This window comes from Cicer arietinum, chromosome 1, assembly GCF_000331145.2.
Source record: "Cicer arietinum cultivar CDC Frontier isolate Library 1 chromosome 1, Cicar.CDCFrontier_v2.0, whole genome shotgun sequence".
Lineage (NCBI taxonomy): Eukaryota > Viridiplantae > Streptophyta > Magnoliopsida > Fabales > Fabaceae > Cicer > Cicer arietinum.
In genome coordinates, this window is record NC_021160.2 from 2,272,327 (window position 1) to 2,285,668 (window position 13,342).

At 32.7% G+C, this 13,342-nt stretch overlaps 2 protein-coding genes across 4 annotated transcripts; both read left to right on the forward strand.

Annotated features, from left to right (window-relative positions):
- The first annotated feature begins 287 nt into the window (after nt 1-287).
- LOC101514288 (splicing factor U2af large subunit A-like) lies at nt 288-8,607 on the forward strand. 3 transcript variants are annotated; one of them, XM_004485697.3, is made up of 18 exons: nt 289-526; nt 1,288-1,451; nt 1,577-1,699; nt 2,185-2,246; nt 2,871-2,941; nt 3,027-3,071; nt 3,155-3,214; nt 3,537-3,597; nt 4,096-4,208; nt 5,555-5,670; nt 5,772-5,870; nt 6,016-6,091; nt 6,266-6,354; nt 7,056-7,119; nt 7,205-7,300; nt 7,437-7,518; nt 7,953-8,020; nt 8,253-8,607. In XM_004485697.3, exons 1-18 carry the CDS (start codon nt 485-487, stop codon nt 8,388-8,390), a joined length of 1,569 nt encoding a protein of 522 aa, XP_004485754.1. In that variant the 5' UTR covers nt 289-484; the 3' UTR covers nt 8,391-8,607. The 3 variants fall into 3 exon arrangements, with proteins under 3 accessions (XP_027186062.1, XP_004485755.1, XP_004485754.1); XM_027330261.2 differs by lacking the exon at nt 3,155-3,214 and having other exon boundaries at nt 288-526; XM_004485698.3 differs by lacking the exon at nt 3,027-3,071 and having other exon boundaries at nt 288-526.
- Nucleotides 8,608-10,646: 2,039 nt separating this feature from the next.
- On the forward strand, nt 10,647-13,019 carry LOC101514818 (stem-specific protein TSJT1-like). Its single transcript, XM_004485699.4, has 5 exons — nt 10,647-10,832; nt 10,926-11,198; nt 11,781-12,021; nt 12,177-12,297; nt 12,691-13,019. Exons 2-5 carry the CDS (start codon nt 10,990-10,992, stop codon nt 12,873-12,875), a joined length of 756 nt encoding a protein of 251 aa, XP_004485756.1. The 5' UTR covers nt 10,647-10,832; nt 10,926-10,989; the 3' UTR covers nt 12,876-13,019.
- Nucleotides 13,020-13,342: the final 323 nt, after the last annotated feature.

A 13,342-nucleotide genomic window follows, 5' to 3' on the forward strand; every position in this document is an offset into this window, starting at 1 on the left:
AATCTCCATCCTTGTTATATGTACGTCACCTCATGTTAACAATCATAATACCTCTCATCCCATCCATTTATATTTCAGAAATACCTCATTTATCTCTTTTTCCCTTTGTGACACCCCCTCCACCACCCCCCTCTATAAAGTTGAGTATATGACTTCTGATTTGCGGACCGGCCTGATTAACTGACGGCCCACGGGCCACAGTAGCTCAATTGTTGACCCCCGTGACCCACAATTGTCTAATTTTTTTAGCCAAAAAATATTACTACTAATTATTGTTTTAACTTCAATGCAAGATGTAAGAACTATTTTTTGTTCATAAAATATTGCGTGTTTGTATTCAGAAATGGTTGGTTACAATTATTTGATGATGATGATTAACGCTTAATTCACATCACAGTCATTTCTTCATAAACCAAACAGACAAATTGATTTATTTAGGGTTTCAAATTACTGAGAGCAATACCATACTACCTTCTTCCTTCCAATGTCTGACATCGAAAATCACGGTGCTTCTTCCCCCGAAAAGGTGCTTCGTTTTTTTCCCCTCTCCGTAATTTTCATTTTTTTTGCCGGATAGTTTAGTTGGAAACTTCGTTTGTCTCCATATATGGTTCTGGAATTCATACATCAAGATCCCTTTGTTTAAGCTCTTTGTTTTGTTTAAGTTAGCTTGATTACGTTTTCATCTTTTCTTAATAGTGTTTACAATGTTTTTTTTTTTTCCTTTCAATTATTTTAAGTGCTTTTAATTTACGGATGAGTCTATGGTTACTTTTTTTTTTTAGTTTCATTTCATTTCATTCATTTAAAATAGTTGCTAATTTTTTATTAAATGCAGTGTTTATGTGGTAGTATTAGAAATTTGTGATTAGTAATTGTTTGTATACGGATATGATACCCTGGGATGTTGTTTGATCATATACTTATGCTAATTATTGGTGCATAATTAAGAAAGTGGAATGGAGAGATATTATTCTATTTTTATTTATTTATTTATAATTATTTTTTATAGGCAAATGTTAGTAAATTAGATTATGCTAGTTTCGAGGATCAAATCCGGGACCTTGCAGTCCTGCACAATGCCAGAGACGGGAGTTGATAGTATTATTATTACTGGTTTAGATGACTTGTTCACTCTAAAAGTTTATATTTTTCTTGATTTTGTTTGTTTCATGAGATTAAAATCTACAATGTATATTACTTGTATACTATGTGATTATTTGTTTTGGCTACTCTCTTGATACATGAGGGTCAGAAGAGATGATTGAATGTTTTTAAATATCTTAGCCAAGTTCCCGTGGAGCTGGTCATGAGAGCACGCGGATGAGAAGGAGAGATGGAGAAAGGAAAACTTTTCATGACCGCCGTCACAGAGACGATAAGTATGAAGGTTTTAAAGGAAGAGGCAGATATGACAGTTATAATCGTCACCGTGGCCGTGATTATGATAGGTTGGACTACTCATCATCCTTTTATCCTCTTTCCAAATTATAATTTCTTAAGCAATGTACAGATTAGCAATTTTTTATGTACTGTTTATCGTTTTATACATTGGATAGGTATGTTCCTTTTGTAGGCATAATGACTATGTTCGTGACGAAGATACAAGGCAGAGATACGGTGCACGGTCAAAGAGATCCAGGAGGGAATCTAGATCTAGATCTAGATCACGATCCAAATCCCCTCCTCAACCTGAAGGGTACCTTGACTTCTATTTTCAGTTCTTCCATTGTCCTTGTGGGATATAAGCTATCCTCTTGATCTTTGATATCTACCAAATTACCAATAGTTGTTTTATTTCCGAGCGTATTGATTTAGCCTCACTTTTCAACACAGTTTTAGCATAATAAAATATAAAATGGGCTTAGGCTTCTTAGCTAGACAACTAGTAAACTTACATGTACTTTCATCCTATTAGAAGGTGAGACAAGTATTTGTATTGAATGATTAAAAAAAGTATTTACATTGAAAACAATTATATTGACAGTTTTTGTTCACTCCTTTTGTAGATTTTTATAGGAAAATAAAAACTGAAATTGGGCAAACTTTTTTATGTTAATATTATTTTTGAATGTGTAGGTATAATATTATTTTTTGTTCTAATTTGACTTTTGAGCTCCTATTTGTCTTAATTTTGATAGCCATGACTGAATTTATCTTGTTGTGCATCTACTTTGTCTACAGCAAAAGGACCTCTGGTTTTGATATGGCACCACCTGCTACGGGCGTAACACCCGCTGTTTCAGGTCTGTACTTAACCACTTAATTTATCTTATTACATGCATGGGTTCCTCATTGAATTTTGTATGCAAGCATCCGCTTTTTCCTTCCATATTCAGTCTGTATTAGGTGTTGCCTTAGTTTAAGTGTTTCTGCTGATATTTTCTTTACATATTTAAGGTGTTAAATTTACTTTTGAAACTAAGAATTATTCTTGTGTTGTTTGGCTGTTGTGTGTGGTTTTGTGTCTGGCTTATTTTTATGGTTGGGTAAGAAGGCAATGTTGGGCTGCATGTCCTACCAACCTACCTATCAGCGTACACTCTGTAGCATATTCAATGGCTGGCTTATACATACTGTTCCTGGACCTTTCACTCTCAACCGGCACAAGTTGCCTATTGGCAGACACTTTATTCCCCAGCATCTGTAGTGGTCAAACTCATTTCTAAACTTTTATATATTCATACTTCATATTAGGTATGCCATATTTTCTTTAATTTTGGCTTTATTTGTCTGAAAGTTGAATGTTTATAGATCTCTTATTTGTGTGATCTAGTGACAAACTATAACAGCCTGCAATGTTTTTCTCTACAACATATGTTTATTTTTATTTTTATGTATCCTTGTTTTATTAGAAGCTAATAATGCAGGACAAATGCCGGGGATTGCTCATATGATTCAAGGGGCTACACAAAATTTGTCACCATTTGGAATTTCACAGGTGCTAGTTTTTCATGATTGTTGTGGCACCAGATTTTCAGCTATTTTAATTCTACAAGCACACTAGATGATTTAATTTATCACAGATTGGAGCTCTATCATTAATGCAAGTTCAACCTATGACACAGCAGGTTTGTGTGATTCCTGTTATGTTTGTGTCAATATATGCTTATACATGTCTGTATGACAATTTCTATTTTTCTCGTTTGAAAAGGCTACAAGGCACGCTCGGCGAGTGTACGTTGGTGGGCTTCCTCCTTTTACTAACGAGCAGGTTCTCTATATGGACATGTCATACATATAAGATCTAAAATATTTTCAAATGATTGACAACTCTTGCAAGTGGTTCCTGCCAGTTCTATGTAAAAAAATTATCTAATTTATACAATGTTGCAAATTGCTGTTACATACAGACGATATATTGTTGTTGCATAAAGACATTGACAGTAATTCATGTAGTGCATATTGTATTGTATGTTTTGCTGCTTGCTCCATTAGTAAACTTAGGTTGTATTGCAATTATCATAACGCAATAATTGTTTCCCTATGCTTTTTCGGAATTGTTGAGGGTTTTTTTTTTTTTTTTTTTGTAACAGTCAATTGCATCATTCTTTAGCCAAGTGATGGTTGCTATTGGGGGAAATTCTGCTGGATCAGGTGTAGTATGCTTAATAATTTATTGTGATTAGCTACCTATATAAGACTTGACATACTTACTCTACTCAAATTCAATAACTTATCAAAGAATGCTGTTTTTTTTTTTTTTTTTTTTTTTTTTTTTTTTTTTTTTTTTTTTTTTTTTTTTTTTTTTTTTTTTTTTTTTTTTTTTTTTTTTTTTTTTTTTTTTTTTTTTTTAATTTGACCTCTGAATTACTAGTAATTGTGCTGATTTAATTTGACCTCTGAATTACTAGTAATTGTGCTGACATTTTGTTTTAAATTTAAAGAAAAACCGGATTATATAGGTTTTTTAATCAAATTGTATTTTGGCATGCAAGCTTTACTACATGTTTACTATTCAACATTTGTGTTAAATCTATTTATTGCATAATGTAAGTGTCTCGAGCCTTAGGCTAGAGTTTATGTATGTATGTTATTTGTTTATTTCTAAGATTGCCCGGTTGATTAGTTTATTCAAGATTTCCTGATTTATAGGTGATTCTGTTGTCAATGTCTACATCAATCACGAGAAGAAATTTGCATTTGTGGAGATGAGAACCGTTGAAGAAGCTAGCAATGCAATGGCTTTAGATGGAATAGTATTTGAGGCAAGCACTTCCTTATTTTTGTGATGGCATCATACGTTTTTATATTAAAGTGAGATAAACAATAGAAGGAATTAAATGCGTGTCAATTGTTCTGCTGTCCATCTCTTAAATTTCTATGGTAAGTCATAACTGAATAGGCCAGCCCAATAAATCCACAAACTTCCTTCGTCGTTTTATTTTAAGAATAAATGTAGGCCAATGAACAACACTCTCGAGTTTCTCGTGATCTACAGCATCACCCTCAAAAGAAATGATTTGACCAAGGTAAGCAATTGTTATTCAACCAAAACTGCATTTCTTGTTGGCAAACAATTGTTGCTGTATCAAAATATCTAGTACCATCTTCACATGTAACAATGGTCCTACCAATTTTTACTAAAAATAAGATTGTCATTGAAAAATAACCTCCTCAAATATGGCTTAAATACTGCTTTTGTGTTACATTGAAAAGTAGTGGGAGCATTAACAAGCCAAATTACATAACGAAAACTCATGTGTTATCAATGCTGTCACAGGGACATCTTTAGGCTTCATTTTGATTTGAAGGTATATTGACCCCAAGTCTATCTTAGAGAAGTAGCAATTCATTTAACAACTCCTATATCATATGAATGGGGTATATGTTGGGAACAATGGGTTTATTGAGGGTATAATAATCTACAAAAAACTCTTCAGCCTCCATTCTTCTTTACATGCAACATTTTGTCCACCAAGTGCTCAGTTTCATTTTTTTTTACTGTGAGCATATCTGTATGGCCTAACATTAATTGGACACATGCTAAAAAGTAGTGGAATGACATGTTCCCCCCCTCTCTTGTGGATTCAGCCGTTGTGGAATTCGGAGTCTCAGATAGAGTTGTCTCCATAAAATATTTGATTTCTTGCTAAAAACTGCTGCCCAGGTTGTTTCAGTATTTCCTTTTCCAAGAACAAAATGTTGTCCCTGGCTCAATAAAAACTAGTCCCATAAATTCTGCTTCATCCACGTTGAAGTTTGAATAAGGATTTCAAAGAGCTTTGTGATTTGCATAGTGAGGGATCTAACAGCCTCCTTTTCTTTCCCCTTTTTGTATTTTTTATTTTTATCAAATGGCATACACAAGGGGTGATTGGTAACTGCTCCCAAATCAGCTCTGTTTTATACATAGGGGTAATTGCCTCCCCCAATCTGCTCAATTCAAACCCATGTTTTCCCCCCATAAATTTTGACTTCAATGGAATAAGCTAGTGAATGAAATTGTTTTCTGCACATTACCTGGTTCATGATATAACCCAGACTTTGGACGTCCAATATGTTTTAGTCTTTTAGAACTCTAAACGCTTATGTTTTGCTTGTGATATCTCAGGGTGTTGCTGTGAGGGTTCGTAGACCAACTGACTATAATCCTTCGTTAGCTGCAGCTCTTGGTCCTTGCCAGCCAAGTCCAAACCTTAACTTATCTGCTGTTGGACTTTCTGCAGGGTAAGTTGACCATGTGCTTTGATGGCGATGTCTGTTTTACATAGATTTTACATAATGTTGGAGTTTATTCTTCTGTTCTGACCTATCTGGATTGTTACCAGTTCAATTGGTGGAGCTGAGGGACTTGATCGCATCTTTGTGGGAGGGCTGCCATACTACTTTACTGAAGTACAAATGAGAGAGTTGCTCCAAGCTTTTGGGTAAGATTGTCATAGATTTCATTCCTGTGCCTTGCTCTTTTCTTTATTCTGGAATTTTACTTGATTTTCCAACCACGCTGTTGAATGTACTTCACAATCATAAACCTGACACATTTATGTTGTGATAACATTTGACCCATTGCAGTCCTCTCCGGAATTTTGATATAGTTAGAGATAAAGAGACTGGAAATTCTAAAGGATATGGTTTTTGCATCTATCAGGTGAAGAAAGTTGTATTGTAGAACCTATAGATCTTAATGATAATTCACTTTTCAAATGTTCTTTCTTGAGTTATTATCTTGCAAACGTTTTTGGGCATTTGGTAATTTCCTTGCGAAGTATAAATCTTTTTTGTATTTTTTTATTCACATTTATTTTCTGGGTAATCGTTTTAGGATCCAGCAGTAACAGACATCGCTTGCGCTTCTCTCAATGGCCTTAAAATGGGCGATAAAACATTAACCGTAAGGCGTGCTACTGTCAGGTTGGCCTTTCTACTGAAGAGTCTACTTTTGCTTGAATTTGTATTTTATCTATTTCCTAATTTCGTTTTCAATTATTTTCTATACTGCCATGGTACACAATTTCCAATTTTTCTTCCTTTAATATGTTCATTGGCTAGAGAATATGACTAGTAGAAATAGAATGGAGAAATTTAAATTAATTGAGAGTCTAAGACTACTAAATAATGCTCCTTTTAAGAGGGCAAATCTCTGGTAGTTTCAATATTACTACTTTAAGAAACCTTAATTACTATTATTTTGAATAGTAAATTGTAATTTACCAGACAACCCTAATCGCATTAAATTTCTATTTACGTTTAAATGCCCAAATCCCCTTGTTGTTGATTATTCATAATTCCCTTAGATACATTGAATAGACCATTCTATTATGCTGTCAAGCTTCTTTATATTGGTTTTAACATATGTTAATCTTGTGTGCTTTTGGTATTTTGTGGTATTCCTTCAGTTATTTCCTGCTGTTTGTGTTTGTTATTGATGATGAGGTGAAAATGGAAAAAGGAAGTTAACAATGGTGTATATGAATTTGTATATTCTTTAAAACTGATGTTGAATCAATACTCATCAATACATTTTTATTATCTAGATGACTGAATATTCAATTTATTTATTTATTTACTTTCTATTGATTAATAAAATTCATTGTAATGTACTTGTTGGACAGTGCACATTCTAAAACAGAAGAGGAACACATCTTTGCACGGGCACAACAGCATATAGCTATGCAGGTGAGGCGCATACTTTTACCTTCTGTTTTTATATTTGTTTGCCATTTATTGTTGGTCTTGATAATTTATATTCTTCAACTAACAGAAAACAGCTTTTGAAGTGAGTGGGATAAATATTTCAGAAGTCGAAAGAATGCCAACAAACGATGAAAGCCCCACTAAAGTTTTATGTCTATCTGAGGTTATTATGCCTTCTATTACATGCAAAACTTTATCTACCAAAATGCTCTTTGTAGAGTTCTGACAGATTTATGGGTGGGTTAAATAATTTATATGCTAAACTTCACCTTACCTGGTCTACCTGATTTTCTTTAAAGGCCGTTACTACTGATCAATTAATGGATAATGGAGAATATGAAGAAATATTGGAAGATATGCGGGATGAATGCTGCAAGTTTGGTATGCATCTTGTGTAATATGTGTCCTGTTACTTTGCCATTTTCTGCTTAAAGCTGTGCATATGAAGTCATTATATTACATTACTTTTTCATTGGTCTAGTGAGTGAATTGGGTCTGTTTATAAGATGTATTTCATCCAAGTTTCGAAGTTATGCTTGTGGGGCATAAATAGAGTGATTGTTCAATTATGTCTGGATCAACATTTTTAGCTTGGTGTAGATAAATATCCAAACAAGTTCAGTATTTTAATAATGACCATGTCCCTTTTTGCTAGACACTCATTATAGGTGTTCTAGGAAGTGTAGTCTTCATCTATTTTGTTGTGAGATCCATAGGGCAATAATCAACGGATAAATGTTATGGAATGCCCCTTAATGTCTTTGTTCACAGGTTTCTGATTGATATGCTTTCTTCTACCTTGTTGAAATGTATAGGTACCTTAATAAATGTTGTTATTCCTCGCCCAAATCAAAACGGAGAGCTGTCTACAGGTATTGGAAAGGTACGTAGTTCACTTGTGACGCGCTTGAGTTCTCGCTTCATTTGCTTATGCTTAACTCAGACATGTAGCTCTACTTTAGTATGTGGATGGGAGTATATGTAATGCATGTGTTGCAAATTTCATGCACCTCAAGCCATATAGTTTTGTCGTCTTGTACTTTACTAACAAAGAGTTTGAGGTTAAGAATATTCCAAACTCAGTTGTTTGAATGTGGTGTTGGTTTCTCTTGTAGGTGTTCTTGGAATATTCTGACTGTGCCGGTTGTTTAGCTGCAAAAAATGCTCTAAATGGTAGGAAATTTGGGGGGAATATTGTGACTGCTGTATATTATCCAGAAGAAAAATATCATAGTATGGATTATGATCTATAATCAATTGTAGGGACAATTATGTTACGTAGTGTTTATAGACTTTTGGTCACTCATGTGTTACATGTAATTTTGAAACCAAGTTTATTAGAATACTACAATTGGTAATATTCACTTGTCGATCATATATCGATGCTATTGTCAATGATGTATACACGCCTTCACGGAAAATATCCTGTATTCATACAATTTTAAAAGTCAACATTTGGATTCTTCAAAATTGTCGCTAGTGCATGCATTTAGTATCAGTTTGTTCCTTCGTTTTCATGCCTGTTTGGATCTGCATCCCCAAGCATGTCACCGCAGCTAATACTTCAAAGCTTCTATATAAGTATTAGTTGCACGTTTATGTGTTTACTGACGCAGTTTCAAACACACTATTTGTGGTTTAAGATTATGACGTCCACTTTTTTTTCGTTTATAAATGTAGTCTTTTCGAAATTTAAAATGCATGCAAGAAATGACGTTTTCTCAGAAGACTTGATAATTCTAAGGAAACCTCTTACGTTGGAAAAGTTTTGCAACATAATGTATTCGACATAGAATATCTTACCCCGACAATGTAAAGCAAAATTTACGTAAATAAGGAGCAAATGCTTTAATTAGAGATTAGGAAAGCGTATCACAATTATCCTACAAGGTCACAATTTATCATTTGTGTACTAAATAATACTTAATGAAATAGCACAAATATTAAAAACTCTAATAAGAATTTGGTTGGAGGAGAAAATTGAAGAATAATAATATTAAATTCCAAGTGTCACATAACATTGACGTCAAAACAAAAAACAAAATACATCGTTAGTGATTACATTCAGATTCTTGTGACATATGAGACTGAGACACGAAGTATGAATGATAGAAATATCCGGGCACGATCTGCGGATTGTAAGAGCATCTACAACGGGAGTGAAAATGAGTTCGTCCGTCAGCGTGTAATTACTTAACTTCCAGTTTTTTGTGGGTTCACCGTTGGAGTTGTGCCAAGGTGTCATCACGGTACTGTCAGGAAGGAACGGTGCTTCAAAGCAGTTATCTTTTTTTTCTACCTTTTATTAATTTATTAATAATAATAAATTTATCATTTTTTATTAATTTATAGCCATTAACTTCTTTTTAATTTATTAAATAATAATAATTTTGTAACCATTAGCTTTTTTGTAGTTAATATATAACCGTTAGCCTTTTTTTTTTTCCCCTTTAATTACGATTGTTAGCTCATTAATAGAAACAATTTGTTACTCATATTTTTTCTTCACAATTTTTGTTGCAGAAGTTTGTTAAAGTTTTTATTAAAATTTTAAATTAAAATAATGTATAATAATATTAATTAGAATATTTAAATCAATAGTTTAAGTTATAATAAAACTAAATATTAATGTATACATTAAAGTAATGGAATATAATATAATTTTTTAAAAGTTAAACCGTAAAAAACGAATGAGTTGATTTAGGGTGATGTGGCATAGTAGAACTTTCATGTTGAGTTCACCGTTGGAGTAGAAAACTAGTGAATTGCTTCAAGATGATGTGGCACAGTGGACCCCATCTAAAGAACCCATTTTGAGTTCACCGCTGTAGATGCTCTAACGTGGTTTTGAAAGTTGCTGAGTCGGATCATTGTCATATCAAAATGGATAAGATTTTCACTTTTTTAAATTATTCGTTGTTTTTATCCTCAAAATCCGAATCTACAGTTACTATTACCATCAAATTACTATGCATCGTTATTTCAAAATTACATCACAACACGCTCTCTTCCATGACTAGATTCCACCCCACTTTTTTCAAAATACTATGCATCGTTATTTGACCATTTCTCACAATTTTTTTTTGACCAAATTTCTAATTATATTTTTACAAAACTATTTTTTTATAATAATTACAAAATTAATTTTGAGTCTTAAAAACTATTTATATTTAATTGCACAATTAAATAATAAATTATATTTTACTTTTATACAATTACTATACACGATTAAACTTTTACTTATATTATGTATGTTAGACAACATGCTAAGTGAATTTTTATAGTAATAAATAGACTTGTCATGATTCCTTGCCACTTTGCTTTGTCCCTTCCAAAACATGTTTGAAGAATTGTCCATCCCGAGTTAAAAACAAATTATCAGTTTACATTAAAAAATAGTAAAATAAATAAATTTTCATTTTTTTATTTTTAACAAAATATTATCAGTTTTGAATCTGACTTGCATACATATTAAATACATAATGATAAGATACCTTAGTTTTCATCTTTATCTACTTTCCTTGTTTGGATTGGATAGAATCATTGAATTTCCACGTCACCTCTCTCACTTGCCTTCTATATATATCTTGCATTACTGTCTCATTTATTTCATCATTATCCATCTTCAAAGGCTATATATTTCTCACCAAATCTCATTCTCCATCTGCATCTTCTTTTTTGGTTTCTTATTCTTGGTATGCTTCATTTTCCTCTCTCTCTTTTGAATCATCATTATTCATTAATTGGTCATAAACTAAGTTTTTTTTATTCATGTTTTTTTTATGCAGCTAATTGTTCTATATTATAATCAATCAAAGAGTGGAAGCAAACTTTTTGAGTCAAAGGAAAAAAATGTTGGGAATTTTCAAGGAGAAGTTGGTTAATGCACCAGAGGAGCTTAACAGTCCAGCTTCTTTGAATTCAAACACTAAGGCTAAACAAAGTCATGAAATCCTTAGAGATTTCATGTCCTGCAATTCCTCCAATGCATTTTTCATGACTTTTGGAAATGATGCTTTATTGGCTTATTCCCCTTCAAACAAGCCCTCCATTTATCAAAGGTATGCCAAAAATGCCTTATAATTGTAAACTAACAATAATAATAACTTATTTGTTTTTTTTTTTTTTTTGAAATATGAGTCTCATGCAAATTAAGAAACTTAGAATTTAGGTTGAGTTTAACTCAACCCTACAACTCTCTTGTAAAATATGGGAGGTCTCTCTTCTATAAAGTTATTTCGACTAAATCTCATTCACATTCTTGTTAGGTGGCTTAGTTGATCTTAGATAGCCTGATTCTATCTTAGAATTTGAGTTGTGTTTAAATTCAACCTTTCAAAACCCTTCTCACGCTCAAAGTTGGAGATCTGAAGCGTGAGAATGCATCTGATTGACTTGATAACCGTGATCTAATTGATCTTTACATAAATTCTGAAACCATCTTAAAATTTAAATTACGTCTAACTCAACTCTATAAAATCGATTTATAAGGTGAGAGATGCTATCAGTTATAAAGTCATTTTTACTCTTAATAGATGGGTTGGTTAAGGATAGACATATAATTATGTGTGTACAAATATCTCAGATATATGTTTATTGAGTTCTCTATTGCTAATACAAAAAATGTGTCATGTGTCACACAGGTTGTTCAGTGGTTTGGACAACATATATTGTGCTTTCATGGGTAACCTGCATAACCTTAGTAAGCTGAACAAACAATATGGGCTATCAAAGGGAAGCAATGAGGCCATCTTTATCATCGAAGCGTATCGGACACTTCGCGACAGGGGTCCATACCCAGCTGATCAAGTCCTCAAAGAACTTGAAGGAAGTTTTGGATTTGTGATCTATGACCACAAAGATGGAACTGTTTTTGCTGCATCTGTGAGTCCCTTTTTCAGTTAGTCTCTAAATGTTGGACAAAAAAATTCAACTTTTTGTGAATACAAAAGGAAATGAATATTTAGATTTGATAGTGTATAGATTATGATTATAGGACTAATTAATTAATAATTATTCTCATGTTTGTGTTTGATCAGGGTTCTGATGGGCAAATTGGACTCTTTTGGGGTATTGCATCTGATGGTTCAGTGGTTATTTCTGAAAACTTGGAGCTTATTAAAGCAAGCTGTGCTAAATCATTTGCACCATTTCCAACTGGTATGTAAATTTGGTTTCCAAAATCAGGATTTTGCAGTTAGCCTTTGGAATCTTCCAATAAAAAGTTGCAGTTTTGATTTTAAACTAGAAATATTTTTAGAAGAAAAAAATGGGGAAGGGAGAAATTATTACTAATTAAGATGACAATAATGGTCATTTTACAAATGTTTTTAAGAAAATTTGAACTTGAACCTCGTTCCTTGAGATTATAAGGTCAAACTTTTTATTGAACTAACACTTCATGAACATTTTAAACTAACATTTAGGTTACAATGTTTTTTAATCAAATTGGTACAATTACTAAGATAATGGAAAATCTGTCTAAGGACTATAGAAACTAAAAAGAATGAGTTTTGTGTGGAGTTTGATGGATAAATGGTGTTGAAATTTCAGGGTGTATGTTTCATAGTGATCATGGTTTATTAAGCTTTGAGCATCCAACCAAGAAGATGAAAGCAATGCCTAGAATTGACAGTGAAGGTGTTATGTGTGGAGCCAACTTCAATGTTGATTCTCAATCAAGGAACTCAATGATGCCACGTGTTGGAAGTGAAGCTAATTGGGCTACTTGGGGCTAGACACTATAATAATAGTCTAAGCCTTTTGGGATTCTGCTTTGTTCTTCTTGTTTTGGTTTAATTGTTGTGTAGATATTTGTGCTTTATTGTTGAGCATGACTGATAATTTCCAATATGAATAACAAGTTAATAGTTTTGACTTTATATGAATTTTATAGTGTCTTCGTTGCTTCGGTTGTGCTTTATTATTGTATGTTATTATTTCCTTAGAAAAATGAACAAGAGCAGGAGAAACTCACACATAATGAAAATAGAATGTATTCGTCCCATGTTTGGATGGATGCTAACATGGGTATGCCTCAAAGAATGTTATTTGGACATCACTTGGTGACGACAAAATCCTACAACTTTTTAAATGGCTAACATAGTTAACAGATGCGTGTTAATACAGTTTGATAAGTGGTTAATCAATATATTAAGATAGAGTTAAAATTTTTAAAATTTCTCTTCTTTTTGGACTCTTGGGT

Bases quoted from the DNA above. Each gene is read 5' to 3' on its own strand.
- LOC101514288 (XM_004485697.3), top strand. From the start codon at position 485: ATGTCTGACATCGAAAATCACGGTGCTTCTTCCCCCGAAAAG. The intron at 3,072-3,154 runs GTTTGTGTGATT...TCGTTTGAAAAG, and splicing joins TTCAACCTATGACACAGCAG to GCTACAAGGCACGCTCGGCG. The intron at 7,519-7,952 runs GTATGCATCTTG...TGAAATGTATAG, and splicing joins GGATGAATGCTGCAAGTTTG to GTACCTTAATAAATGTTGTT.
- LOC101514818 (XM_004485699.4), top strand. From the start codon at position 10,990: ATGTTGGGAATTTTCAAGGAGAAGTTGGTTAATGCACCAGAGGAGCTT. The intron at 11,199-11,780 runs GTATGCCAAAAA...TGTGTCACACAG, and splicing joins AAGCCCTCCATTTATCAAAG to GTTGTTCAGTGGTTTGGACA. The intron at 12,298-12,690 runs GTATGTAAATTT...TTGAAATTTCAG, and splicing joins ATTTGCACCATTTCCAACTG to GGTGTATGTTTCATAGTGAT.